This window comes from Odocoileus virginianus, chromosome 27, assembly GCF_023699985.2.
Source record: "Odocoileus virginianus isolate 20LAN1187 ecotype Illinois chromosome 27, Ovbor_1.2, whole genome shotgun sequence".
Lineage (NCBI taxonomy): Eukaryota > Metazoa > Chordata > Mammalia > Artiodactyla > Cervidae > Odocoileus > Odocoileus virginianus.
This window is the reverse complement of record NC_069700.1, coordinates 17814538-17841541: the sequence shown is the minus strand read 5'-3', so window position 1 is coordinate 17841541 and position 27004 is coordinate 17814538. Positions and strand designations below refer to the sequence as shown.

General features: G+C 41.1%; 1 protein-coding gene and 7 non-coding genes across 10 annotated transcripts; 1 reads left to right on the top strand and 7 right to left on the bottom strand.

The window, feature by feature from the left end:
- Positions 1-4420: 4420 nt before the first annotated feature.
- Positions 4421-4493, bottom strand: TRNAK-CUU (transfer RNA lysine (anticodon CUU)). The gene has a single exon. It is a non-coding gene; the product is annotated as a tRNA-Lys (tRNA).
- A 1251-nt stretch (positions 4494-5744) lies between these two features.
- Positions 5745-5816, bottom strand: TRNAP-AGG (transfer RNA proline (anticodon AGG)). Its single transcript has one exon. It is a non-coding gene; the product is annotated as a tRNA-Pro (tRNA).
- A 1127-nt stretch (positions 5817-6943) lies between these two features.
- On the bottom strand, positions 6944-7017 carry TRNAI-AAU (transfer RNA isoleucine (anticodon AAU)). Its single transcript has one exon. It is a non-coding gene; the product is annotated as a tRNA-Ile (tRNA).
- A 456-nt stretch (positions 7018-7473) lies between these two features.
- TRNAA-CGC (transfer RNA alanine (anticodon CGC)) lies at positions 7474-7545 on the bottom strand. The gene has a single exon. It is a non-coding gene; the product is annotated as a tRNA-Ala (tRNA).
- An 815-nt stretch (positions 7546-8360) lies between these two features.
- TRNAK-UUU (transfer RNA lysine (anticodon UUU)) lies at positions 8361-8433 on the top strand. The gene has a single exon. It is a non-coding gene; the product is annotated as a tRNA-Lys (tRNA).
- An 8817-nt stretch (positions 8434-17250) lies between these two features.
- Positions 17251-24106, bottom strand: HMGN4 (high mobility group nucleosomal binding domain 4). 3 transcript variants are annotated; one of them, XM_070456276.1, is made up of 3 exons: positions 23921-24106; positions 23628-23814; positions 17251-18330 (listed from the first exon to the last, which is right to left on the bottom strand). In XM_070456276.1, exon 3 carries the CDS (start codon positions 18263-18265, stop codon positions 17993-17995), a length of 273 nt encoding a protein of 90 aa, XP_070312377.1. In that variant the 5' UTR covers positions 18266-18330; positions 23628-23814; positions 23921-24106; the 3' UTR covers positions 17251-17992. The 3 variants fall into 3 exon arrangements, with proteins under 3 accessions (XP_070312377.1, XP_070312378.1, XP_020760103.1); XM_070456277.1 differs by having other exon boundaries at positions 23628-23768; XM_020904444.2 differs by lacking the exon at positions 23628-23814 and having other exon boundaries at positions 23921-24003.
- A 200-nt stretch (positions 24107-24306) lies between these two features.
- On the bottom strand, positions 24307-24379 carry TRNAV-CAC (transfer RNA valine (anticodon CAC)). Its single transcript has one exon. It is a non-coding gene; the product is annotated as a tRNA-Val (tRNA).
- Positions 24380-25296: 917 nt separating this feature from the next.
- On the bottom strand, positions 25297-25369 carry TRNAR-ACG (transfer RNA arginine (anticodon ACG)). Its single transcript has one exon. It is a non-coding gene; the product is annotated as a tRNA-Arg (tRNA).
- Between the last annotated feature and the right edge of the window lie 1635 nt (positions 25370-27004).

Below are 27004 nucleotides of genomic sequence, written 5' to 3'. Positions count from 1 at the left end.
TTTCCTTTTCTGCCTCACCGGAACTATGCCTTACAAGAAGTTCCTATGCTAATCCCTGGGGTACAGGGCACTTAGTTTCATATCACCATCTAAGGCCCCATGGGGCACTCAGTTTGGACCAGGAGCCACTTTCAAAACGGGGCATTGTCTCTTGAGCGGATATCCTGTAGGAGGCTTTAAGGCAAAAGGCCAACCAGCCGGATGTCTATAGATGCACAATCCATTCTCAACTTCAGATTTAACTGGAAAAACCATAACCCTCCTTACTGAGAGGACCCACACCACCTGACTGAACTCTTCACTTCTGTCTTTGCCATTCACCATCACTCTTGGGCGGACATTCACACCCTTATGAATTTGATGGTGACTGAGATTAAAAGGAAGATGGTCATTGACAAAGCTAGAGAGGAAGCGCACCAGCTTCATCTAGCAGACCCAGATGGAACTCCAGAAGCAAATCAGGTAGTTCCTACCACTGAGCCTCACTGGGATCCTAAAAACGGAGACATGCCACATCTAGAGCATTACAGAAAGTGTATCTTAGCAGGTACCTAAGCAAAAGAGCTTAAACAAAATTCTGGAGATACCAATAAAACCCAATGAAGATCCCATTAGAGTTTCTAGAAAGAATTTATCAAGCTTATGGGCGCTACACTGATGGAGACCCTAAGGCCCCTGAGAATATGATGGTAAACATGACCTTCATTGGGCAAAGTGCACCAGATATAAGAAGAATGTTACAAAAGTTAGATGCTGCATTTGGAATGAACCCTTCTCAATTAGCAGATGTGGCTTTTAAACTGTTCAACAACAGGAAACAATGACAGAAAAGAAAATGCAAAACGGCTGGCAGGGGCCCTGGATTCCTGGAAGGCAAGTAACTAGAAGAGACTTAAGCCACAATTGAGAGAGGAACAACGTTCTTACTCTAAGGAGAAAAGGAATTGGAAAAAAGATTGCCCTAGGCTAAAAAATAAGAAGGAAAACAATAAAACAAAGATAGGAGCCACTCAGATGGTTGAAAGAGAGGAATATTAATGAATGAACAGGACCAGGGGCTCCATTGGACTTGAGGCCCAATTCTAATTTCCCCACATTCCTGAGTAAAGTTGACTGGGGAATAAGTTGACAGACTTTTGATACATGCAACTGCAACATACTCTGTAGAAAACACCAAGGTAGCACCAAAAAAAATCTCAATTCATCCTGCTCATTGGAGTCTCTGGAGAAGTACAAAATTGTAGACCCACATATTCACAAAATTGTGATTGTGTCTGACTTTACTTTTCTTCTAGAGACTGTCCTCCCAAGTTCAGATCTAACTGTAGGCTAACATGTTCTTGTAGGCAGCCTCTTAAATTACTGACCTCTGGCTTTTCTTTGATATCTGGCTCAATCCAGGATCAGTTAAACTGTAGTCATGAACAGAAAGTCTGGACTCTGCTTTCAGATTATCTGTCCTAAGAAAAAGCCACTTAAGTTTTTTTTTTTTTTTTTTATAGGTGGGATTTATTAAACAATGTTATATGTATAAAAGATTGTGCTAAGTATTCTAAAGTCGATGCAACTAAATTATTCTTTCAACAAATATGTGAGAGCTTACTATGTATCAAATTCCTGAATTCCAAAATGTCATAATGTGTTTTTTTCTTTTGTACCCCCACAGTGTGGCTGTATTTGGAATAAGGAAGTAATTAAAGTCTGATTGGTGTTCTTGAAAGAAGACACATTCAGGAAGCTCATTCCCTGTTTCTGTCTTTGAGGACACAGCAAGAAGACAGCCCTTTATAAGCCCAGAAGAGTGCTCACCAGTAATTGAATCAGCTAGTGCCTTAATTTTATACTTCTCAGCCTCCAGAACTGCAAGAAAATAAAAAAATTTTAATTTAAGCTACCCAGTCTGTAGTATTTTGTTCTGGCAGTCCAAGTAGAGTAAGAAACCAGCAGGAACCTATGCTCTTTTTAACCACCTTCCTTTGCAGTTGAAGTGTTAGGTCTAAGTTAGGTTAGCTTGTGTTCTGGACCAAGTTCAGGGATGGTCTTGGCCTTGGAGATGTTTGCATGGGTCTTGGGTTCAGAAATTCAGTTTTTAAGTAGGTCAACTCAATTTTAACAAGATAGCCCAATGGCCATAAGACTGGGAAAAGGCAATCTGTTCTAAGCAACACAAAAAATTGTTTATACACCAGAAATCCATTAAGGTAATTGACAACAGGACATATGACTTATTAACACCAGTAATATTTGTTCCTCTGTGTAGGACATCCCTTTATAGTTTTTATCATACCAGGAAACCAAAACATTAAGCAGAGGCTACTGAGTGAGCAAAGGGAAATCAGGCTTTACAATAAGACTTAGGGTTTGATATCCACAACATGTGGTCTGTAAATGTTCAATGAGTGTTCTCTCTAGTAAATAAAATGTTCATATAAATCAGAAACAGGGTCTCAGTTCCCTTGATTTTAGTGGATAAATACTGGTAATTTCTTAACTCTATTTCTGTCACTGTCACCTATTTTTTTAAAAGTCACTTCAACCACCTTAATTTTGTAATAGGTATCCAACTTGGAAAAGTTGCTTAATAAAAATATGTTCATCAATTGATTTGAAAGACTTCTTGTCTTTAAAGGAAACTGGAAAACAGTTACTTTCCAGGAAAGCTGCTGGTTGTCCATCCATTTTCAGTTGACTCGTGATTCTCAGTTTTACTGTGTTTATACTGACAATACTTCCAAATAGTAGGGTATCAACTTATTTTAAAACGTGATTCTATATGCCCAGCCATAGGTGCTATTGATTTAAATAGGTGAAATATGGAATAGTTTTAGAAATGACTATAACATTGGATATCTTAATAACAATATTCAGGTTCCTGAGTAAAGAAAAAAGCAAGATTTGGATGGGGAAGGTTGGAGAGTGGTAAACAGTCATGTCTCCAGCATGCCCAGAAATGGGCACTCTTTCAATACAGTTATCAATAGTTCTGGGGCTTTGGGTCTCAATAGGTACAGTTAAAATTATCAGGTTTTCAAAGCGACATAGATAAGGTTAACATCTAACTCCTTTTGCTCTGATATACACTAGGCAAACTTTCGCACGAATTTTGCCTTCCGAAATTTGAAAGCAATGAAAAACACACTAGGGAAATTTCCCAGGTAGTGAAATGGATAAGAATCTGCCGTACAGTGCAGGGAACAGGGGTTCGATCCCTCATCTGGGAAGATTGCACTTTCCGCAGAACCCAGCGCCACAACTAGTTAGCCTGCCCTCTAAAGCCCAAGGGTTGCAATTACGAAGTCCACGCGCCGTGGAGCCTGTGCTCCGCAAAGAGAGGAGCCCGCGCACGGCATCGAAGGGGCAGCCCCTGCTCTCCACAACGAGAGAAAGCCCGGGCACAACAACGAAGACCCAGGGCAGCCAAAACACACACACACACACACACACACACACACACACACGGGCACTTAGTGGTTGGTTGGTTTTTTTTTTTTAATTTTAAATTTATAAAGCTGATATTCTGACTTTAAAGTTGGTCTTGACTATCCACACTTCCATTAAGAGAGAATGGCAGAAATGCAATTTGCACTTTAAAAACCAGGCTTAAATCTTTAGATTTTATTATGTAGGCAGTTTCAATCTGTTGTGGGTTGGATTTTCATCTATGTTGTGTTATTGTTGTTTAGTGGTTAAGTCGTGTCCGACTCTTCTGACCCCATTGACTGGATCCCGCCAGTTCCTTCTCCAGGGGTTGACCAACCCAGAGATCGACTCCACACCTCCTGCATTGGCAGGTTTCTTTACCATGAGCCACCAGGGAAGCCCCCATTATCATCTATAAGGAGATCCATTGTGATGTTTATGTGTGGGTGATCAGGAGCTGAAAGGGTATATGGGATAGTGGTAATAGAAAATCTGTCTCTCGTTACTACATAATGACACTTGCTTGAACCAGAATGTAGAATCACCATTCTCAAAATTCCATGAACATTGCTGCCTCTGCCCCCAAAACTTTCTTTTGTTTGGATTTTCTTCTCCATCCTCACACTTGACCTTTCCCAACATCCTTGCGTCCTAAATCGTTTTTGATGGGGAACCACCCCAGAAGTTCAAATATACAAAGCCAATGCCCTACCGGAGACCTCGTATCTCTAAGCAAAATAAAAGCTCTAATAAGGCCAGAAAAGATGCGTTGCCGCCAGGGGGCGATGAGGCTTAACTTCGTGGAGCCAGAAAGCTGGCCCGAATAGTACAACAGAGCCAGTAAACTGTAGCGGGTCACCAGGATTACATAATTCAGTACTGGATAGTTTTGGAATCCAAAATCTCTCATGTCTGGCAACGGTAGGGAACTTCGTTTCGGAGATTAGGAAAGTGTGGAAATCTAGCTGAGAGAAAAGATTGAAAAAAAGAACTACTCCGTCGCCCAACGTGGGGCTCGAACCCACGACCCTGAGATTAAGAGTCTCATGCTCTACCGACTGAGCTAGCCGGGCGGCTGGTTACCAGCTTGCTCTTAATGAATTAAGAGACTATGTCGAATAGACCTCCTGGATCGACGGTGATTATAGGATTCTAAATTTTATTTGACTGCTTTGTTATATAAGCCAGATGATATGAAACGGCAAAGAATGTAAGCATTATTAGAAATTATTGGCGCGCACTCCAATCACTTTCACCACTTCTTCGTCTTCCTCTCAATTCTTACCAACCTGTACTGATAGACCACAAACTGTTTCTGAATTCAAGAGTGGTAATCTGAACGTCCTAAGGTGACCCCCAACTCTGGTACTCCCAGAGCTTCAGGCCTGGTTGACAAGGCGGGTGGTTACAAGCTCAGTCCCAAAGGCCTCAGGTCCTCGAACACAGACACTGCACAAGGCCTTCTCCGTAACCCGCTGAGACATTCCTTTCCTATTTCTATCACCTGTCAACCCTGGCCCCTCTTGCCACGCTGGGTAGCTGTGGTCCTGAAGGAATTCCCTGCTGTTTTCTCCTTCCTTTTCAGGCCCCTTATGCTCGTTCATTTGTTGTCCTTCTGCATATTCAAAGTTTATACACATAGAAAAATGGGGTGGGAATGGGGTGTTGCAACTGTATTTTAACATAAAATGTTTGACAACCACTGTAATATAGAATCCAATGATTTTTGTGTATTTTGTTTGCCACAGACTGCAAAAGTTCATTGATTGTAATATGCTAAACAAATATCTGTTTAGAGAGTATACCAACAGTAGGTTCCAGCAGTACGGAAAAAGTGCCCCTTCTCCATAAACAAGCAGAACCCCTATTCCTAAATAAGGCAGGAAAACGCAACAAGGAAAGCTGAAAAAACTTGTCCAAAAGTTTCCAGCCTCACAACTCTATAGGTAAATATTTGATTTTTCCATTTGAACCCATTTCTTTGATGTGATGAATGAATGATGGATAACATTGAATTGAGATGTGACCATCGTCTTCCTATACATTTCATATGGCCACAACCGTGGAGTTGGAACTTCTAGAATAACCAGAAATATTTGGCTTTGCAAGAGTCAGTTTATAGCTGTTGGAAAAGTGAATAAGAGCCAAAACTGAAAAGTACTTGCCTCTCTTAAATTATCAAGTTACTTATTGGAATCAAGTGCGTGCACAGCCTCCATACTTCTACACGAAAATACAACAGTTTAACTTAACAGCAAATATACCAATTTCTTTTGGGTGAGTTTGACTTAACAAAAATTCTACAGCGTGGGCAGACAAAACCTGGGCTCGTCCGGGATTTGAACCCGGGACCTCTCGCACCCTAAGCGAGAATCATACCCCTAGACCAACGAGCCCCCATTCGTAGTGAGTTTTTTTTTTAACGGATTAAATATTTAGCTTCTCGCTCTTCATTTGTGTTCAGTTTCATTTGTAGATGTACATAACTATAAACTACATTTCCTCCACTGTTTCTCTTTCCCTTCTACCCTCCCTTTCTAGTTTCAAAACCAGATCGACTTGGCTCAGAACTTCCCTGGATTTCCCCGCAGCCCAGTTCTTCGAAGATTGGTTTGTATAAAGCCTTATTTCTCAATTCTTTGTAAGAAACAACTGTGACATTTACTTAAAATGCAGAAACTTGTAGTCTTCTTCAAATCTACTGAGTCAAAATCCCTGCGGGATGAGGCCCAATAAGCTGCATTTTTGACGAGCTTGACTTCTTAGTATTTTCGACGAAAATAGTAAAAATTCACTCAACGGGATATAAAGCTCTGAGGTGGTGAATAAAGAAAGAAAATTCGTTGCACAGGGAACAAGGGGATACATAATTAGGGTCCTGAAAGTCGATTTTAGTGGAAAACGAGACTGATTCAGGAGGCGTTAATATCAAGGAGTGGAACAGAGGGACAACTGGTGGTCTACCAACCTGGACCGAATGGTTGCTGACAGACGGCAAAAGGTAGATTCTGGAAAAGGGCTTAGTCCTTTCTTACTTAAAAAAAAAAAAAAAAAAAAAAAACTACAAAATTCAAAGTAGAAAGAAAACTGTTCTCAAGGTGAGAGTCCTCCCTTCAGGTGAGGGATGATCTAGTCAAAAAGGAATCCTCAGCTGAGCAATCAGAGATCATTGACACTTGCCCTGCATCTCAGTATGTTTTCAGACTATTTTGAGGACAGTGGCCACTAAAAAACTGGTGACAGTTTTTCCTTCTAATAAATTTAATAATTCCTAAAATGTCCCGCTCTTCTGTCCATGGAATTTTACACACACACACACACACACACACACACACGGTGTCCTGCTGCTTTTCTGCTTCTCTAGGGCAAAACTTCGAGCACTCTGACTTACTCAAAACACAGGTGGCCCGGACTCCCTCGGAAGGTTTGGTCTGTGGCAAAACCATGTAGCAGGTTGTCTCGTGGGTCAGTCCCTGAATTGGTAAGTAGTCAAAACTACACTACAGAGTTAAAAGTAAACCTGTGGCCCGTACGGGGATCGAACCCGCGACCTTGGCGTTATTAGCACCACGCTCTAACCAACTGAGCTAACCGGCCACTCGCTGCCCAAGTTCTTTCCAAGCTTTAATAAGAAACTATTCCGGTTCTCGCTATTTGTTTTCTTTTTTCTTTTCTGCTCTTATGAATAGAGTGATGTATCTGAGCCACTGGATTTACCTACACCAAAGAAGCCTTCGTTCTTTTCCCATTTGTCCTACTTTTTAGTACCATGACTCAGCAACAATAGCCTCTCCTCCCTTTTCAGTGTTTCCGGACCAGTTAACCTCAGGTAACCGTTCCGTTTCCAGGTTGTTCCTCTTCGGCCAAATGTCCACTGAGTGTTCTGCTGCGTTTTCAATTTCATTCATTTCGGATAAAAATATCCTAAACTACCTCAAAGTTATCCTGCTTCCCTCTCTACGTATACAGTTCTATACGTCGTGGCTACAAGGGAACCATAGAAAAATTAGACTAGGATACAGAATATTCATAGATTAATTACGTAAAAGGACCTGGAGATGCCGGGGATCGAACCCGGGGCCTCATACATGCGAAGCATGCGCTCTACCACTGAGCTACATCCCCGACCCCTAAAATAACTCTTTGCAGTTGTTCCCAATGCTTTGAGTTTGATTTTTCCTCCTCTGTAACTAAGATTTTCTGAATGCTTAAGTTAAATTCTTCTTTGCATTTTCAGTGAAATCTTGCAATGGTTAATGGTGCAACATTCATCGGCATCCCGAGTGGAGAGAGCCTTACGGTGACTGGACCCCTGTCAAGCATTTAACGTAGAGACCGAAGGATATATGACGAGGAAAAAAAAAAGAGTGGGACTGTCCTTTTAAAGCTTCTTCTTCTTCTTTTTTTTGTCTTTTTCAAAGTTTAGCTGAGACCCAGTACGAAATCATGTCGCTCCCTCAGTCCCTCGACCCACATTCAGGTGTCCAAAGTGCGACCGAAAGATGATTTACTTACCCCTTAAAGTTATCAGCTTTGGATTGACTTCCTTTTGAAAGTACTTTGGGCCCAGATATAGACTATTTGACTTATTTCTCTGGGAAACTTAGGAACTAAAGGCCAACATTCTGCAGTTTTTGACTGTGCTGAATTCTGTATAGTACTATTGTATATATCTCCATATGCAACATAGAGATATAGTGCTTATTTATACATAGAGCGTTTATCTATACTAGAGAGAGAGAAAGAAACTGGGGAGACATTATAATTAATGTAATATGGTTATATCTCGGCCTAAAAGAAGACTGTGGCTGAGTTTCTATATCAAGCAGTTTTCGAATAGCCAACTCTGAACCGTAATCACAGTCGAAATGTCTAAAATGGCTCGTCTGAATGTATACATAAAATGACCATAGCCAGTGTATTAGATCTCACCTATGTGAGCCCGGATAGCTCAGTCGGTAGAGCATCAGACTTTTAATCTGAGGGTCCAGGGTTCAAGTCCCTGTGCGGGCGGCTTTGTTTTCTTCCCTCTTGTTACATGTTTATCCCCAAAAACAGTAACGGAAAGGAAGGTAAGCTCAAATCATAGACTGATTTCACTAACGAAACAAGAAGGGATTATGAGCATAGTTATCATAACCCAAGATATTTTCAGACTGTAGAAGGGCCTTTTAGCCAGAAGTCAGAGCACACATTTCACCTAGATTCTGGAACACAATTAAAAGTTTCATTGGTCACAATTTACCAAAGGCCAAACTCTTTCTTGAAAAGCAACCAGTGTGCAGAACTGCTCTCTCTTCCCTACATTGGTGAGCTCCGCTCAGCACTCAGCTTTGAGGATGCCCAGGTAAACTGTACAGAGGAGGTGGTGCCATACTCAGAAATCATGGCCCAGGGTCAGAGCTTTCCAAACTTCTTTGGCCATGATCAATTTGTACTTTAGTTTACATCTGGACCCCTACACACACATGTAACGGGAACAAAAAGTTGCCTGAATTACCACTTACCACATGTATTGCATTCTATTTTGGATTCTATGTTAGTCTCAAAAATGCTGCATGATACCCATCCTTAAATTCATTTTATATCACCCTCATTTGGAATCACTGGGCTGTAGGGTGATAATAAAAATGAAATGTAACATACAGTACAGAACAATAGGTACTGTGCTTGTTACCAAGACCAGGCCCATACTGCTTGCAGAATGACAGACCAATAAATTGAGAAACTAGTTGCCAGGGCAAGGAATAGCAACATTATTCAGTGTCAGCAGACTGAGAAGATGGTGGACTAGTGTCCCAAAGAACCATCTTCTCTAAGTTAGAAATCAGGTTTCTTTTATACTGAGAGGGGAGGGGGCAAAGTCCTGGTTCTGGGATATATTAATTTCTTCCTTTCTGCAACCATTCCCTGTCGGGCCTCGTCAGGTGTCCTGTGAGCTAAACAAAGGTATTTTAGTTTAATATTCATTACATGGGAGGCAGGGTTCCCAGAGATGAGCTCTCACCTATAATCTAAGCTAATAGCCAACATCCCTTTAGTGACTAACTTGTAGCAAAAGCAACAGAATACAAACGTGAAAGTCACTTATTCTTTCCTATTACACCCTGAGTAATCTGCCAGCATTGCCTTTTCCTCTAAATCCAAGCTCTCTCTTCTAGAGACCCCTAAGCCTCAGGTCACCTCAGCACAGCACCAACACTATCTTTGCCCTGTTAGGAACTACTGAAGAAGCATAACTTGGCATTTGGTAATTCCCCAAAGTGGAAATTTCATCCTAATGGATCCAGCAAATAACAGACAAATAAGATTTTACCTTGCTATTAAAAATAATCAAGGACTTCCCTGGCAGTCCAGAGGTTAAGAATCCAGGCTTCCACTGCAGTTATCAAACAATTTATAAAACATCTAGAAAAGGATAACAGAATACTCCTTGTCAGTTGACTTGTTGGCATGGTAGGCAGCATATCAGCCTAATAATGTAAGAACCTTGAGGCCGTCCTCAGAAAATGCAGCATTTGCAGCAAGAAAAATACTGCAGAAGAAGTAACCCAATCTAATCATCATTATTTTTTTTCTAATCATCATTATTATTGCAATGAGTCACATAAAAAATTTCTCCTTTAAGCTCTTACCACCTTAGAACTTTGATAAGGCCACTCAACTGTCGATGAAGTCTTTTTCTCTAAGAAAGTGCATTTGGGCTGTGACTCCATAGATTTTTGTTTGTTTTTTAATAATGCTCACAGTTTTTTCAAAAGAAAATAAACTTCTTCTAACTTTAGTTAAACATGATAAGTGGTGAGGGGGGGTGGTCACAAAATTGAATATTTTCAAATGTTGAGCTGCTACACTTCTTGAGAAGATGAAAGTCTTACCAATAAATCAGTACATATAGATAGATGAGAGTCCAAGGATTCTACATGCAGCCTTTGGGGGAAGTTTGAGCTAGAAAGAGAAGTTAACCACTTGAACTTTTCCATTTTGCAGCTTGGATCTTAGTGGGCTAAAACACCACACTCCTGAGGTGTGTGCCAACAACAAAGGTCTACTTGGATGCTAATTCAGATGCTACAACAAAGGGCTATGTGGCTAATTGACAGACTTGCCAAGAATGTTACTCCAGTTCCAGGAGGTGAGCAGTTTATATGTTAGTTATAAAATGACACTGTATTAAATTATATACAGACAAATTATATCTTCATTCTATACTATTTTCTTCATCTCTAAACCTGTCCCCACTAGCCTATATATCTTGAAGCACTTAAAGTCAAATGATTTCTAGGTAGAGGATTAAGAGGTGTAAGCTACTATGTATAAAATAAGCTACAAGGATATATTGTACAGCACAGAAGATATAGTCAATGTTTTATGATAAATATAGAGTATTATCTTTAAAAATTATGAATCACTATGTTGTATGCCTGAAACTTATATAGTATTGTAAATTAAATATGTGTGTGTGTGTGTGTGTGTGTGTGTGTGTGTGTTCAGTCACGTCTGACTCTTCGTGATCCTACTGACTGTAACCCATCAGGCTCCCCTGTCCATGGTATTTTCCAGGCAAGAATATTGAGGTGGGTTCCCTTCTCCAGGGGATCTTCCCAGCCCAGGGATCAAACCAGCATTTCCCGCACTGTGGGCAGATTCTTTACCGCTCAGCCATGGAAGACTTCAATTTAAAAATATCTTTTAAAAAAAGTAATTCTAATCATTTGCTTTACCAGTCAAAACCTGCATCCTCCACTCATAAAGCCTAGGTACCTTGAGGTAGTTCCACTGGTTAAGGCATTGTACTATAGAATTAAAAATGTTTTATTTTTTGTGTGAAAAGTGTTTTAAACCTATTACAGTACAGTACTATGTAGCCGATTGTGTTAGCTGGGTACCTAGGCTAACTTTGTTGGACTTACTAACAAACTAGACTTAACAAATATGCTCTCAGAACCAAACTCGCTTGTATGTAGGGGACTGACAGAATTTCTCTCCAACCTGTTTCTTTACTCTTATGCTTCATCTAATCTCAAATTGTGGCTGCAGGGTTGTGGAAAGACATGGGCACTTTCCAGGTCTTCTCATCAAAGGTCATGCCTAAAGCTAAATCCTTTGTGCAAAGCAGCCTTTGAGTTTTTCCTTGCAAGGATGAATGGTTTAGAAACTAAGGAGTCAAACTTTGGAACTTTTCACTTTTGCTTTTTCCTACTCTTCTTTGCAGATGGGTGAGCTTTTTCTCTGTCTCTGGAAGCTGAATACCATCATTCTCTGGTGAAGGCAAGGCCCTTGGGCCTGTCTTTTAGCCTTGGCACATAATGGAAGCTCTAAAAATATTGCTGGATAAATCAATAAATTTAATCCTTAAAAGCATATCGTCTTCTCTTTCTTTTCACTTTAACAACACTATACTCCCTACAAGCACCAAATTCAAATTTTCCTTTCCTTTATACCACACTTGGCTAGAGTGTGCAGACAGCACTTTTCAGCTCTCATATCTAAATGAATATATATATATATATGTGTGTGTGTGTGTGTGTGTGTGTGTGTGTGTGTGTGTGCGTATATATACATAGCTAAATATGTTATATATTTAGCTATTGGTTTTCCCAGTTGCTCAGCAGTAAAGAATGAACCTGCAATGTGGAAGACATGGGTTCCATGCCTGGGCTGGGAAGATCTCCTGGAGAAGGGAATATGTTATTAAATAAAATCAATTTAGTTAATAACACTTCTTCATATATTTGAAAGTTGCTGAGAAAGTAAATCTCAAAAGTGTCATAAGAAAAAAATTGTAACTGCTAGGTGATGGATGTTAACTAGGCTTATTGTAGTGATCATTGCACAATGTATACAAATAGTGAATCATTACATTGTACCTCTGAAACAAATACAATACTATATGTCTGTTATACCTCAAAAAAAATTTTAATGACTAAATTAGTGGCTTAAGCATTTATTTCTGTGCTCTTTCAAGATTTCATGTGGTTAACTTCATCATGGTCACCTAAAAGAAATTTGAACAGATGTGACAAAAATAATAATAAAAGTACTAATATCTACATGTGTGATGGGACTTTCAATGTGCCAGGTACTGTGTTAAGCATTTTTGCTGGGTTTCTTAACTTGGGGACTGGTGAACTTGGATAGGAAAAAAAAAAATTACATCTTTAAAACCCCTAACCTCTAACTGAAATTTTGCATATCCTTCACGGATGAATGTAGGCAATGAAGAACTGTAGGTCAGAAGAACTGTAGAGCAGAACTGTTACATTTCCATAACCCATACTTGAGATACAAAGTATGTTACAGATATCTCATACTTAACTGTTTCAAAGTTACAGTAGTCATAAGATGGGTCTTGATGTTTAATATTTAATAGCTGGAATCAAGATTGCTGGGAGAAATATCAATAACCTCAGATAGGCAGATGATACCACCCTTATGCAGAAAGTGAAGAGAGACTGAAGAGCCTCTTGATGAAAATGAAAGAGGAGAGTGAAAAAGCTGCTTAAAACTCAACATTCAAAAAATGAAGATTGTGGCATCTGGTCCCATCAATTCATGGCAAATAGATGGGGAAACAGTGGAAACAGTGACAGACTTTTTATTTTATTGTGCTCCAAAATCACTGCAGATGATGACTGCAGCCATGAGATTAAAAGATGCTTGCTCCTTGGAAGAAAAGTTATGAGCAACCTAGACAGCATATTAAAAAGCAGAGACATTACTTTGCCAACAAAGATCCGTCTAGTCAAATCTACGGTTTTTCCAGTAGTCTCGTATAGATGTGAGAGTTAGACTGTGAAGAAAGCTGAGCGCTGAAAAATTGATGCTTTTGAACTGTGGTGTTGGAGAAAACTTTTGAGAGTCCCTTGGACTGCAAGGAGGACTGCAAGTCAATCCTAAAGGAAATCAGTCCTGAATATTCATTGGAAGGACTGATGCTGAAGCTGAAGCTCGAATACTTTGGCCACCTGATGCGAAGAACTGACTCGTTAGAAAAGACCCTGATGCTGGGAATGATTGAAGGTGGGAGGAGAAGGGGATGACAGAGGATGACGTGGTTGGATGGCATCACCGACTCGATGGACATGAGTTTGAGCAAGCTCCGGAAGTTGGTGCTGGACAGGGAAGCCTGGCATGCTGCAGTTCATGGGGTTGCAAAGAGTTGGACACGACTGAGCGACTGAACTGAACTGAACTGAACTGAAAAAGTACACATTGATATACCGGAAATTATTTTGTTTGATAGCTTTTTCTGTAGTATAACTGGTTTTCTTTGTTATCCTATTTTAATGCTTTTTAAAATGTAATTTGAGAAGGGCTTCGTTGGTTTCAGCTGCAGGCCTGAGGGCTCCCAGGCACCTTGGAAGCCCCGCACCCGTGGGGACCTCCCAGTGCTGGCAATGCCCTTGGCCCAGACTTTACTGAAGGGAACTGGAGGTTGGAGCTCCGGGCCGGAAGCCCGAAGGTCTGAGAAGGCTGTGAGGAGCAATCCAGGGGAAAAACTTCACGGTCTTGGCCTCCCCCATTCGCCTGGGGAATCACGATGCACTCCAGCCAGGACTGAGCGAGGCGGTCGAGCAGCAGGGACGGCCGAGCGGCCTAGATTTGCTCAGAGGTGTGTCCCGGCGCTTTGGGGCTTCAGGAAGTGGTGGAGAGGCGAGGACATCAGGGTTCACGTCCTCGTCTTGGTGCAGTTAAAGTAGCATGTTTGTATGACCCTGGGTGGAAGGCGCGGCGGGGCCTGGAGAGGAAGGACGTACATTTTCCAAGGAGCACTATGACTGTGTTGAGAGAACAAGAGCAGACCCGGAAAGTAAGTTTCCCTGCCTCCTCTTTCCAACTCTTTCAGGACCAATGCCTCAGTTTTGACGGTCAGAAATTTTATTATTGAAAACGCTAATACTAACACATATATATGGGATTTAGAAAGATGGTAATGATAACCCTATATGCAAAACAGAAAAAGAGACACAGATGTACAGAACAGACTTTTGGACTCTGTGGGAGAAGGCGAGGGTGGGATATTTCGAGAGAACAGCATCGTAACATGTATATTATCTATAGTGAAACAGATCACCAGCCCAGGTTGGATGCATGCATGAGACAAGTGCTCGGGCCTGGTGCACTGGGAAGACCCAGAGGGAGCGGGTGGAGAGAGAGGTGGGAGGGGGGATCAGGATGGGGAATACATGTAAAACCATGGCTGATTCATGTCAATGTATGATAAAACCCACTACAATGTTGTAATTAGCCTCCAACTAATAAAAATAAATGAAAAAAACAAACAAACAAACACAAGAAAAAGAAATCAGTTGGAAAAATTATAAAAAAGAAAGAAAAGAAAACGCTGGATCCCTCAGTCTGTTTCGCGTCAGACACCCAAATTCTCGAAGTATTAATAAACCAGAATGTTAATTTATGAATTTACAGATAAGAATGTAAATGCTAAGTGAATCAGGAGGGTGGGCAAGAGAGGTTTAAAGGCTAATTTGTAATTTCCTAATTTGTTCTTCTCCACTTCAGAAATATTTATCTAAAAAATTCTCCTCCTGTACAGAAATAGTATCCCTTCTAGCTTTATGTTGGTAGAGGTACACTAAAATTCTGAATTCCTATGGCCACTTTCCCCCTTCCAAATTGTCCTTGCATTACTAATCTTCACTGGAAAGTGCAGCTGTTTAGCTTGTAGAATATTGTTACTTACATTTGATTTTTTTCCTAATGGTATCTGGGGAAATTCCTTAATCAGAAACAGCAAATTATTCTTTTGGATGGATTATCTTTGAGGTTGGGTTACCAGTGATCTTTTTAACAATGGGGAGCCTTCTAGATCCTGGAGTTATACACCTGGGTCTTAATCTGGATTTTACTCACTGTATGACCTCAGGGAAATTATTTAATTTCTGTTTGCCTCAGTCTCACTAAATGCTAAAATGGGGATAGTAATATGATTCAACTCATACAGTCATGGAAATAAAATTATACATGTAAATCACTGAACAGAACAGTGTCTGGAAAACAATAAGCACTTAATGAGAAATATCTTATTACTGTTGACTAACTTCTGTTTTCATTTCACTGCTTAGGTGTCAAAATGTCTCAGAAAGTGTACCCTTTCATGCTCTGGCATCAAGGGTGAGGGCCTTCCTTCTGTGGGATTATCACAACAAACACACAGTGATGACTTTCTTGAATTTGATTTTGGATCCTTAACAACAGGGAATATTGATCTTTGATACTGTTCTGTGGTTTGGCAAAGAGAAAACACACATATTTGTAATTTACCAAATAAAATGGGGTGGGAATAGTTGAACAGAGGCAGGATAGTAATATAGCATGATAAGAGTAGAATTTCCAGCAATTCAGTTGGGACAGCCATCTAACTGGTTTCCTCCTTCAACTCCTTACACCCTACTGCCCATGCATCAGTCACACACACACACACACACACACACACACACACAGAGATAACTTAGATTGTGTAGATTCCCTATTCAGAAATTTAATGGCATTCCATCATTTGCAGAGAAAAATGACAATGTGGAGAGTCTTCCATTTTCTGGCCTCTCACTATCTCTGCTACCATATCAACTATCACTCTTACCCACCCTCACTCCAATTCAGTCACTTCTGCCTCCTTGTTCTTCCTCGGCACACCAAACACATTTTCATCTCATCTCTGCGCTTGATTTTCCCTCTGCTGGAATGCTTTCCCCTCAGAGACACTCTTATTCCTTTACTTCATTAGAAGCTCTGCTCAAATGTCATCTCATCAGAGAGGACTTCTCCAACCACCCTATCTAAATAGCACCCTTACACTTGTTATTTAAAGCACTCCCTCACATAAATTTGTGTATTTTCTACACCCTCCCCCACTAGAATATCAGCCTGGTGAAAGCAGACTTTGTTTTGCTCACTGCTGTACTCCCAGCACTTGAACAATGCCTTAAACTAGAAAAAGGGAAGACTTAATGACTGTAAAGAAACAAAACAAAACAAAAAGAATGTATGGTTATCTATGTAGAAAGCCCAAAAGAATATACAAATATAAGAATGAGTTTAGAAAGGCTGATGAATCAACTTCAGCTGAAAACAGAAAATGTAGTAACTAAAAATATACTGTATAAAGGTAGCATCCAACAGTGTACTCTCCCTAAGAAATATTAACAAAAGAAAACATTTAATGGAGAAAATTATAAAACTTTATTGAAAGATATTTTAAAAGCCTAAATAAATGGAGAATTATACCATGTTCATGAATTGGAAGACTCAATATTATACTTAATCTATAAATTCAATACAAATCCAATAAAAATTTCAACTTTTCATCTGATTTGGAACTTGTCAATCTAATTCTAGAAGTTGTATAGAAAAGTCATTGGCTAAGAATAGCCAAGATACTCCAAGGAAGGAAAGTTTGTTGATGTTGAAGGTGGAGGTGGAATTGTCCTGAGATATCAAGACCTTTCTCTAAAGTGGTAGTACTCAGGATTGTATGGTACTGCCACAAGGTTAGACAACTTGACCAGTGAGTCAGAACAGAAACCATCAACAGACTCCCCCACCCCTCTACACAAAGAAAGTTGATTTATGAAAACAGTCAGTGTTATAGATCATTGGGGAAAGGATGAACTTTTCAGAAAATGGTGTTGGAACAACCACTTACCATATGGAAAAAAACATACTGAATTACTATCTCATGTTTTTGTAAAAATCAGTTCAGAGAGGACTAAAGACAATGTGAAAAGCAAACTATAAAACTTTTTAAAGGCAGTAAAGAGTAGCTTTATGACTTTTGAGTAGGAAATGATCACTCCCCTACCACGAGTCTAACTTGTATCCAGCTTTATAAGAGACTTTTCAAAAATAGTTATTTCCAGGAGCACATGGGTGACATTCCATAACATCTTACAACTTTCAAACTCCCCTCTCCAAAAAGTCAACAAAGTCTATTGTTACAATAAACAGGAAAAATTTTCAAAAAGGGTGATTATTTCACATGAGGCATTTAAGAGATTTTCACAGGTCAACTCTGACATGGAAGAAAGGAACTAAAAACTCCAGGATTATAAATGAGATGATTCACAAACTACAAACAGGAATCCTGATTCTTCTGAGCAAAACCATCTTAATGTCATCACCAGAAAGCCTGAGTATTGTTACCTGATGCAGCTGATTCTAGGGGTGTCAAGGCCGTATCATGACTCCTGGTTTCAGGAAGTCAAGAATGTGCTGATGACATCAAGAAAGGAGAAGACATGAAGTAATTTTTCTCCATCGCAGTAAGGCTTCTGAGCCACAGTGGCTGACATGTGTGAATGTCAGAGAATCTCTCCCGGGAACCAAGAATAATCTTCAAATACTTCTATTTCCCTCCATTTCAATCCAGCTTCTGAAACATTCTACTAGTGGTTATTTGCCCTTTCCACAAAAGACAACAACGAAGTATCTCATGTGCTAACAACATAACTTAAAAAAAAAAAAAAATCTACATTTTTATAAAAGTTGATTTAAAAATAGTATTTCAAACAGTAGAGTCACTAGAAGTACAGAGCCATCAAAAAGGTACACTTCATTTGGCATCCCCAGTGCCTTCTGCTTTCTGTGACTGGACTGCAGAGGCATCTCGGTTTTTCGCAGGGTTGTTCCCATCCTTGCCGACTTCTGCTTTCCCCTTTCTCCCTTTGGCCAGCTTCTCTCCCTTCTTTGCAGGGGCCTTTTTTGGCCTGGGCTCTGGTTTTGGAAGGGCAGGTTTAGCAGACAACCGTGCTGATCTCCTCTGTGGCTCATCCTTCACCTTCCCTTTGTCACCTTTAGCATCTCCTTTTGCCTTTCTCTTGGGCATGGTGGCAGCAGCGCTTGGCAGCCCAAGGGGTTCTTCTGTCTTTCTCACTGTTCCTAGAAAGATTTCTTTGACAAGACACAAAAAGTGTAAGTCATAAAGAAAAAGACTGATAAATTTAACTATGTTAAAAATTCATGCTTAACTATATTAAAATTTGTAATTTATATAGCAAAAAGATGTATAAGAAAGTTAAGTTACAAGCTGGGGAAAGATCTTCATAATACATATAACTGACAAAGGATCAGAGTCCAGACTATGTAAAGAATTCCCACAGATCCATGAGAAAAGGATGAAAAGAAAATTTAAAAACAATGGGCAAAAGTATTAATAAGTACTTCTTAGAGAAAGCATAAATGGTGAATAAGCAAATAAAAAGGTAAACTTCATTAGTAATATGGGAATGAATACAAAAACCAAAGGATATAGCATTTCATATCCATCAAATTGGTAAACTGTCTGACAATATTAAGGGCTCAGCAGATGTGGAACAATTAAAATGCATACACTTCTAGGGTGTGTGTTCATATGTGTGTAAATTAGTGTGTGGCATTATTTAAAGCAATTTCACCTCTAGGTGTTTACTTGGAGGAATTCTTGGAGGTGTGCATAGGAGACCCCTACAAGAATGTTTATAGCAACTCTAATTTAAAGAACCTAAAAAGCACCCAATGTCCTTCAATAGAATAAATAAATTTTGGTAATATCTGCACAGGGGAATACTATGCAGCAGTAGAAATGAAAAGATTACAGCTACATGCAAAAATATGGATGAATCTCAAGAACACAATGTTGGGCAAAAAAACAGAGTTGCAAAATGGATCTACAGTATAGATCCACTTCTAAGTGTAAAACTAAATGACTTTTTCTATGCGGTTAAGACTAAAAAGAGCAAGGGATAAATACAAAAATCAAAACTCAAAGGAAGCTGAGAAAAGGATGGTGTTCATCCAGAAATAAGAGGGTGGGAGTTCTTTCCCTTAAACTAGAAGAGGCTGGGGAATGAAACATGAGTAATGCACCATTATTCTCTATATTTTACAGAGAGTAATTTTATGTGTCTGCTCAAGAATAAAAGTCACTTTAAAAAGGTGGATAGCCCAGAGCACAGATTCAAGGTCACACAGAATAGAAATGATTTGAGTCTCAGTAATTAGGACTTGGGCCCATGGCTGGTATTCAAACACTATGGAAATTTTTTAAAGTTTTAGGCCAAGATTAGCTACTCATCCCTGTGTCCCATCCTTGAAAATGTTACCTGGGGAATTCTGTAACCCTATGCCCTGCCTTACTCCATATTTTATTTTAAGAAAAAAAAATTATCTTTTATGTAAATTGCTCCAGAGTTTTGTTTGGTACTTTTGCTGGATCTCACCATCTAGATAGAGTGGGCAAACATGGTCCTTGAGTAAACTTAGATTTTTTTTGAGCAAACTTAGATTTGATTTTTATATTCCTTGGCTAACAAAGGCAAGTGACCACCTATAAATGGTGCTAAAACATCAAATTACTATTTTTCCACTCTGACTAGAACTTCTGGAAATTTTGTAGTTTTCCTTCCTTCTTGTGGAACAGAGTGAGAAATGACTTAAAATAAAGAGGCTCAGTGGTAAAGATGTGCTTACAATGAAGAAGATGCAGTTTGATCCCTAGGTCGGGAAGATCCCCTGGAGAAGGAAATGGCAACCCACTCCAGTATTGTTGCCTGGGAAATCCCAGGACAGAGGAGCCTGGCAGGATATGGTACATGAGGTATGGCCAGTTATTCTCCTTCCATCTCACTCCAGCTTGTTTCTTAGCCCATGTCCTATCCTGGGAATGCTCACAGTCTGTTTCCTAGGCTCAGTCTTCATGTTAGATCCCTTGAAATCCATCCCAAGCAGAGGAACCAGGGTCACCACATGTCAAAGGCCCAAACACAGCAAGTGACAACAAAGATAAATTCAAGAAAAACAGGCCACAAGCTGGATTCTGGATCTGAGTATATGAATAAGGGTTACATCCTTGAAACTCACACTTAGGAAGTTTATCAGGAGAAGAGGTGACTGACCTTACAAATATAGGAGATAAATGCACAAATAATGAAAAAGCTGGCAGGATAAACGTTGTGTCATTTTCATGAAGACCAAGGATATCGGGGAGGAAAAGGCTCTCACCGCACATATTAATTTAACATAAATTATTTGAGGTAGAGTACATGGAATTTTTTTAGGTCAATGAAACTATTCTGCATGCTACAAACTGTAATGTTGGATAATGACATCACACATCAGAGAAAACCCACAGAACTACGTACAAAGCATGAACCTTAATGTAAACAATAATTATAATAATTAGTTATTAATAATATATAAATATTGGCCCATCCATTGTAACAAACATACCACACCAATGCAAGTTGTTAATAATGGAGGTAGAGAGAGAGGAAATATATGGGCACTCTCTGCTAAACCTAAAACTGTTCTAAAGAAATAAAGTCTACAGTTAAAGTTAAACAAAAACATTTTAAAAAAGAAAGAAATAATTTGCTAGGTGATAAAATATATGTGTCACAGGACTATAAATATTCCGTCATGCATGTGAATGAAAAGAAAAATTATTAATTGACAGATCTTTTCTAAGATTAGTTTTTACTTAAAAAATGTTTAATTGAAATATAGTTGATGTACAATATGATTTTAGCTTCAAGTGTGGCAGATAAATTTTTAAAGTAAAATAACTTTTGGGAATACAGAGATAAGACTTTCAATGGTATCAACGAGGCAAGAAATTATCAAGACAGATACTGAGGTTGTTTTCCCAAGACATGGCAACAATTTTAAAAGTTTTAGGAATCTAACAATTCCCTTTTGTTAAAATAACACTTCTCATGGCTAAGTTTTATTAACAGACAACAAAACAAGTTTGTGAAAGTTCTGAATCATTGCAATTCATATTGTAAAGAACTGGACTGAAATTCTTGAGAAAATCTCAATTTAACCCTTCATTTAACCAAATTGCTTGTTTTATGATGTGGAAAGGTATCTCTCTTAGTAGCCTTAAGGGAAGGGGTGGTGGATATCCTTTTTTAAAAATCCTTTTCTTAGCTATGAAGATTTGTGGGGTTTTTTTATATTAGAAAAAGACCTATGATGTTTAAATATACTGACAGAAATAGTTTTTTAAAAAGACTAAGAGAAATAAAAAGCAAATGATGTTTTTCTTCTGCAATAAAAATATACAAATGGCTAGTAAAATGAGGAGATGCAGGTATATTAAAATCTTCTGCAAAGTTAACTTCTGGGAATTCCCCAAACTGTGTCAATAACATATAAAATGCATCAATCTCTGTCCCCAGAAATGGGCTGAATTTGTCCACCCCCCACCCCCAACCAAATTCATAGGTTGAAGTCTTAACCCTCAGTACCTCAGACTGTGACTGTATTGGGAGATGGGGCCTTTAAAGAGATGAATAAGTAAAATGAATTGATATGGGTGGGTCTTAATCCAATGACCGTCATATTGGATATTAGGACACAGATAATACAAACAGAGAGGACCACATGAGGATACAGCAAGAAGATGCCATCTGTAAAGCAAAGAGAGAGGTCTCAGAATAAGCTGAACCTGCCACCACCTTGATCTTGGACTTCCAGCTTCCAGGACTGTGAGAAAATAAATGTCTGTGGTTCAAGATGTTCAGTCTGTGATGTTTTGTTATGGCAGTCCTAACAAACAAGTATAGGAGGAAAGAGTGTAAAGGCCTCAGTGACTTATGACGTATCTTGTATTAGATTAATTCTGATGTTTTGCCCAGCTCTCAAAAATCTTTTTTCCCTGCTTTTTTTTTTTTCCTCTTTCATCATGAGCCTGTCTCTACTATCCCAGGACCAAATCCCACCTCATCCCATACACACCCCACACCTTCCCAGCAAAGGCACATTTCAGCAGCATCCTTTTGCTCCTTTGATTGTTACTGAACTGGGTTCTAGGAAGTCTGTTCTAACTTGGGTTCTGGTTTCAATCCTACCCCAAAGTCAGAAGGCCACCCTCTTCTCTCCGCTTCTTACTTATGGCAAGACAGTGCCTTGGGGTTGGAGGGAAGACCTGGAAGATGGTTACAACACCAAGCTTAGGAAGGAGAGAATAGATATAGTATAAATAAATAAAAGATCCTATTCAAGGTGCGGTACACTCTCTACAGGAGCAAGAGGTCACACAGTGTCACTCTCCAAGGCCTATTTGTTCTCCACATTCCAAGGTGGGCAGACTGAGCTTCCAATGAGGTTAAGTGAGAGAGACTGGGGGAGGCAGGGAGGGTTAGTAGGTGAAGGTAAGAAAGGGCAGAGTTTAAAAGGGTAGGGCTACTGCTAGATCTTGTCAGAACACACCTGATTTGAAGAGAAGGAGACAGCCATAAGCTTCCAGACAAACTGTCACCCATCTACAACACATTGGCTTGGGGCACACTCAGCTTCCCTGCTAAAGAACTCCTGCTCCTTGGCATCAGAGAAAGATGGAGAGGATGAATCCTCATCACCTTCTGGGCCCCTGAAACCCTTGTTCCTCTCAAGGCACCACATTAACTCACCTGTATTTCTGAGTAGTACAGAGGAATTTTAAGTGAAAATGTCTCAGATAAGTTTGCATTGAGCATCTGCCAAACTTACTGTCTTGCTAACAAGCGAAACTATTAGAAGATGATAAAAGCATAGGTCTTCCAGAGAAGGTATGAAAATGGAGGAGTAATAGGGCTGGGGAAGGGATGCCTATACACATTGTGTGTTAAAAAAACGGAAGAAAAAAAAACAGTTCACAACAGTTTATTAGTAAGTATTGTCCTTTCTTGTCTTAAGGCCATAAAAACATCACATTCATATTAGTCATTTGAGGGAACCTGGAGCAATGTGATCTGAAAGACTGGGCTTGGCTGTTAGAAATAGTAACAATAATAATACTAATTCATCTAAGAAGAAGATCCTGAGGATATACCCAATGCTGTTTGGTGTTATAGCAAGACTTCTTTCCCAGAAAAGCGTTTGATTAACTCACTTAACATGGAAGCAGGTCATGTCAGAAACAGAGTTAAAAAGCCAGACCCCAGGGCACAAATACTGGTTTTAAACAAGTGCTGCCAGTGACTTCTCAAGCTTCAAAACAATACGCAAAATCCACAGCTGGCCCATTTCTTAACTTTGGGATCTTTTTCCTTGGTGACAGGGAAAGGCCAAAGTGGAGGCAGACTCAGCCCTTCGGTGTCTCCTTTAGGAGGGGGTTCTCAGTGGCGAGGCCTCGTAAGCTGGGGAAGGGCGGTGAGAAAGAGTCCAGGCCAGGGCAGCCCAGCCCACAGCCCTGCTGGCTCAAGGTTTTCAAATCCCCTCCTCACCTCCCTTTTTTTCTGCCCTAGCGTCTCCGTGAGGGGTCTTCTCATCCCTGAAGGACCTGAAATCTCTGTAACCTTCACGTCCCGGATTCCGCTTTTCCCAAAGATTCACAGTCGAAGGCCAGGAGAGCCACGGCAACTGTTCTGGAGAGTGGAAGGCAAGGTGGGGCTGTCGGGGGCCCGAGGTCACCTAATCACGACAAGGGCCAGATTGCAGAAGGGTCGCCAATCTACGGAGGGCAGCGGGATCACCCCGGTTTTCCGGAGACGCAGGCTCAGGCTCCCCGGGTACTCACCCGAGTCTCGCGGCCGTCCGAGGGGCGCGGGACTCCCAGCTGCCGGCCTGCAGCGCCGGTGCCCGGGGCTGAGGCGGGGCCGTCGCAGACCGCAGGCTGGCGAAGAGACGCCCGGAGCTGGGCGCTGCCGGGAACAGGAAGGCAAGTCAAGGCAAGGATGCGCTTCCGGGGCTGCGGGCTGCGGGCAGCCTCGCCTAGCCCGGGACTGCCCGGCTCTCCCCCGCGCGAAGCGTGTGTCCGCTTCCGGGGCCGCGGGCTTCCGACCCACTCTGAGCAGCGTGGCCTCAGCACCACGGCCTGGGGCGAGAGAAATAAGAAAAGGAGGTGTGAAGATTGTTTACTACCTGAAGTTTTAAAGGTGAGCCCGGGTCGCTAAAGAAAAGACTTGTTTCCGCCCGGTTTCGAACCGGGGACCTTTCGCGTGTGAGGCGAACGTGATAACCACTACACTACGGAAACGCCACAGGAGCCAACCTCCCCAGTAGATACTTTCTGCTAAAAACAGACTCCTCCCATTTCCTCCCCCCCTTCCGATTTCTCATTTTTATCCTTGCAATTGTGCATTGTTAATATGCGAGTGGTTCTTCTACTACTCTCCCAAATAAGAGAGGCCAATTAGATGCGCAAACCAAGCCCCTGTAGCATACAGATCTTAAGCCAAATTCTTAATATATTCTTATTCTGGAAATGACCGGATGGGGGAGAAAAAGAGACTTCAACCCCTTCACTCTTACTTTTCTTCCTCCCGCCCCCCTCACTATTACTTTTCAATCTGAACTTTTGGATTTTAATTTCTTTCTCTTGCCTTACTGCTGGTGCTGCTGCTAAATCACTTCAGTCGTGTCCGACTCTGTGCGACCCCATAGACGGCAGTCCACTAGGCTCCTCTGTTCCTGGGATTCTCCAGGCAAGAATACTGGAGTGGATTGCCATTTCCTTCTCCAATGCATGAAAGTGAAAAGTGACAGTGAAGTCGCTGACGACTCTCAGCGACCCCACGGACTGCAGCCTACCAGGCTCCCCGGTCCATGGGATTTTCCAGGCAAGAGTGCTGGAGTGGGGAGTCATTGCCTTCTCCCTTGCGTTACTAGGTTACCTCACCATCTGTCAGTCAAAATGGCCTGGCGGGGCTGGGCGGGTCACCCACCCAGGCATAGTTCTCTGTCCGGCTTTGGCTAGCGCCACCGCATGGTTGACCGCGGAATTTGCTCTGCAAAGGAGTTCTGACCCCAGTTGTGGTCAAAAGCGGGTCCTTCTCGCTCCTGAGACCTACAGGCAGTGGAAGTTGAAACTTCACCTTGCAGTGGATTTTCTAACTCCACCCAGTTTCTCAGTGGTCAGCAGAGGTAAATAAGGAAAAGTGAGGATGCGCACTACGAGCCAGCCAGGAGTCGAACCTGGAATCTTCTGATCCGTAGTCAGACGCGTTATCCATTGCGCCACTGGCCCCAGCACGTGGGTGGCTAGGAGGCGGACCTACCTTCATCAGAAACTAGGCGGCGGCACATTTCCACTTTTTGGAGTGCGCTCCTGGGCCCGAAAGCCACGTTTTCTTGGCTAATTCAGACTGCAGAGCGTAAACCCTCTGGCGGCCACTTCGTCTGCACGCGTCCCAGCGTCTGTGCTCCTTTCTCAGTATGTCTATACCGACCCCTGCACCCTCTCTGTCCCCAAATCACCTCTCCCTTCATTCATTCATTCATTCAACCAGTATTACCATTCAAGGCACTGGAAATACGACCAAAGAAAACAAGTTGTGATCTTTGACCGCAAGAAGATTGCATGGACGTAGCTAAGACGGTATTAGAACACCCAATAAATGAAATAACTGTGATAAGCACTTAGAGGTAAAAAAGACAAACGGGAAAGAGAATTAAAAAGTCCATCAAGGAAAGGGATGAATGATAAATAAGGTATCTAGGAAAAGAGCAATCTGGAACTGTGGAAATCTCCAGGGCAAAATCCTGGAGGTGGGAGCTTGCTTGGGACATTTCAGCAGTGTCGAAGAGGCCAGTGCTGGGCGGAGAGGGGTAGGAGACCTCGGGGAGATAACCTCGGGCTTTGTACGCCCTTGTCTAGACTTTGGCTGTTACTCGTTAAGAAACTGGAAACCTTTGTGATGCCAAAATCTTGGCTCTCTGTCCACCCATGCTGAACAGAAAAACGGAAGCAGTCATAGAGGAGAGGGAAAGAGTGGCTTCATTTCTTTGTCAGGCAAAGGGGGAACACAGTAGGCTGGGCCTCAAGAACTGTGCCCCCTCCCCCGCCCCCGCCCCTTCCCTGGGGAATAGGGAGAAGTTATACAGTCAGGCAGAGGTTTATGATAAGGATCAAGGCAGTAACAGTCTAGCATTCTTCTTCTTCCAAGTTTCAAAAGGGTGGGGTTGCTGACAAGATTAGGGTGTGTGCCAATCTTGGGTGATCAGGTTTCCTAATTCTGATGAGCCTCTCTAGTCCCTTTAATCTTGCTTCGGGTGGTCTCCGGGCTGCCCCTCCTTTGATTAACACTGTTAGAATCTGCTCTTTGGAACTCAGAGAGGGTCATGGAGGCTGGAGTCTTACCTTCAAGAAATGGGGGACAAAAAGGCCTCCCTCCATGCCCAGGATCCCTCTGCTCCACATAATATCTGCAAAGACCTCCCTTTGTTTTGAAGCTTTTGTAAGGTTGGTTTTTTTTTTTCTTTCTTTTTTTGGCTTCCTCAGATTTCTCTGGTGTTCTGACATGAGCTGAAGCTTGCTTTAATTTTGTTTTTAGAGATCTTCTACTGGGTCTTTTCTTCAGGGTTTGTCCCAACTAGAAAAAGAGAAACAGAGAGTCCAGAAAAAACATAACCAGTAGGAAAATATACATGTATTTCTAGAAATTGGCTTATGTGATTGTGGTGATTGACAAGTCTGAAATCTGTATTGCTGGATGGCAGTCTAGAAAAATCTCAGCCAGCAGCTGATGCTATAATCTTCAGACAGAGTTTCTTCTTCCTTAGGAAAACCTCCATTTTGCTCTTAAGTTTTTCAACTTGTTAGATAAGGGCCATGCACATTACTAAGGATAATCTCTTTTACTTATTATAGTCAACTAATTGT

What these genes read in the sequence shown, in the direction of transcription:
- HMGN4 (XM_070456276.1), bottom strand. Translation starts at nt 18,265, where the DNA reads ATGCCCAAGAGAAAGGCAAAAGGAGATGCTAAAGGTGACAAAGGGAAG.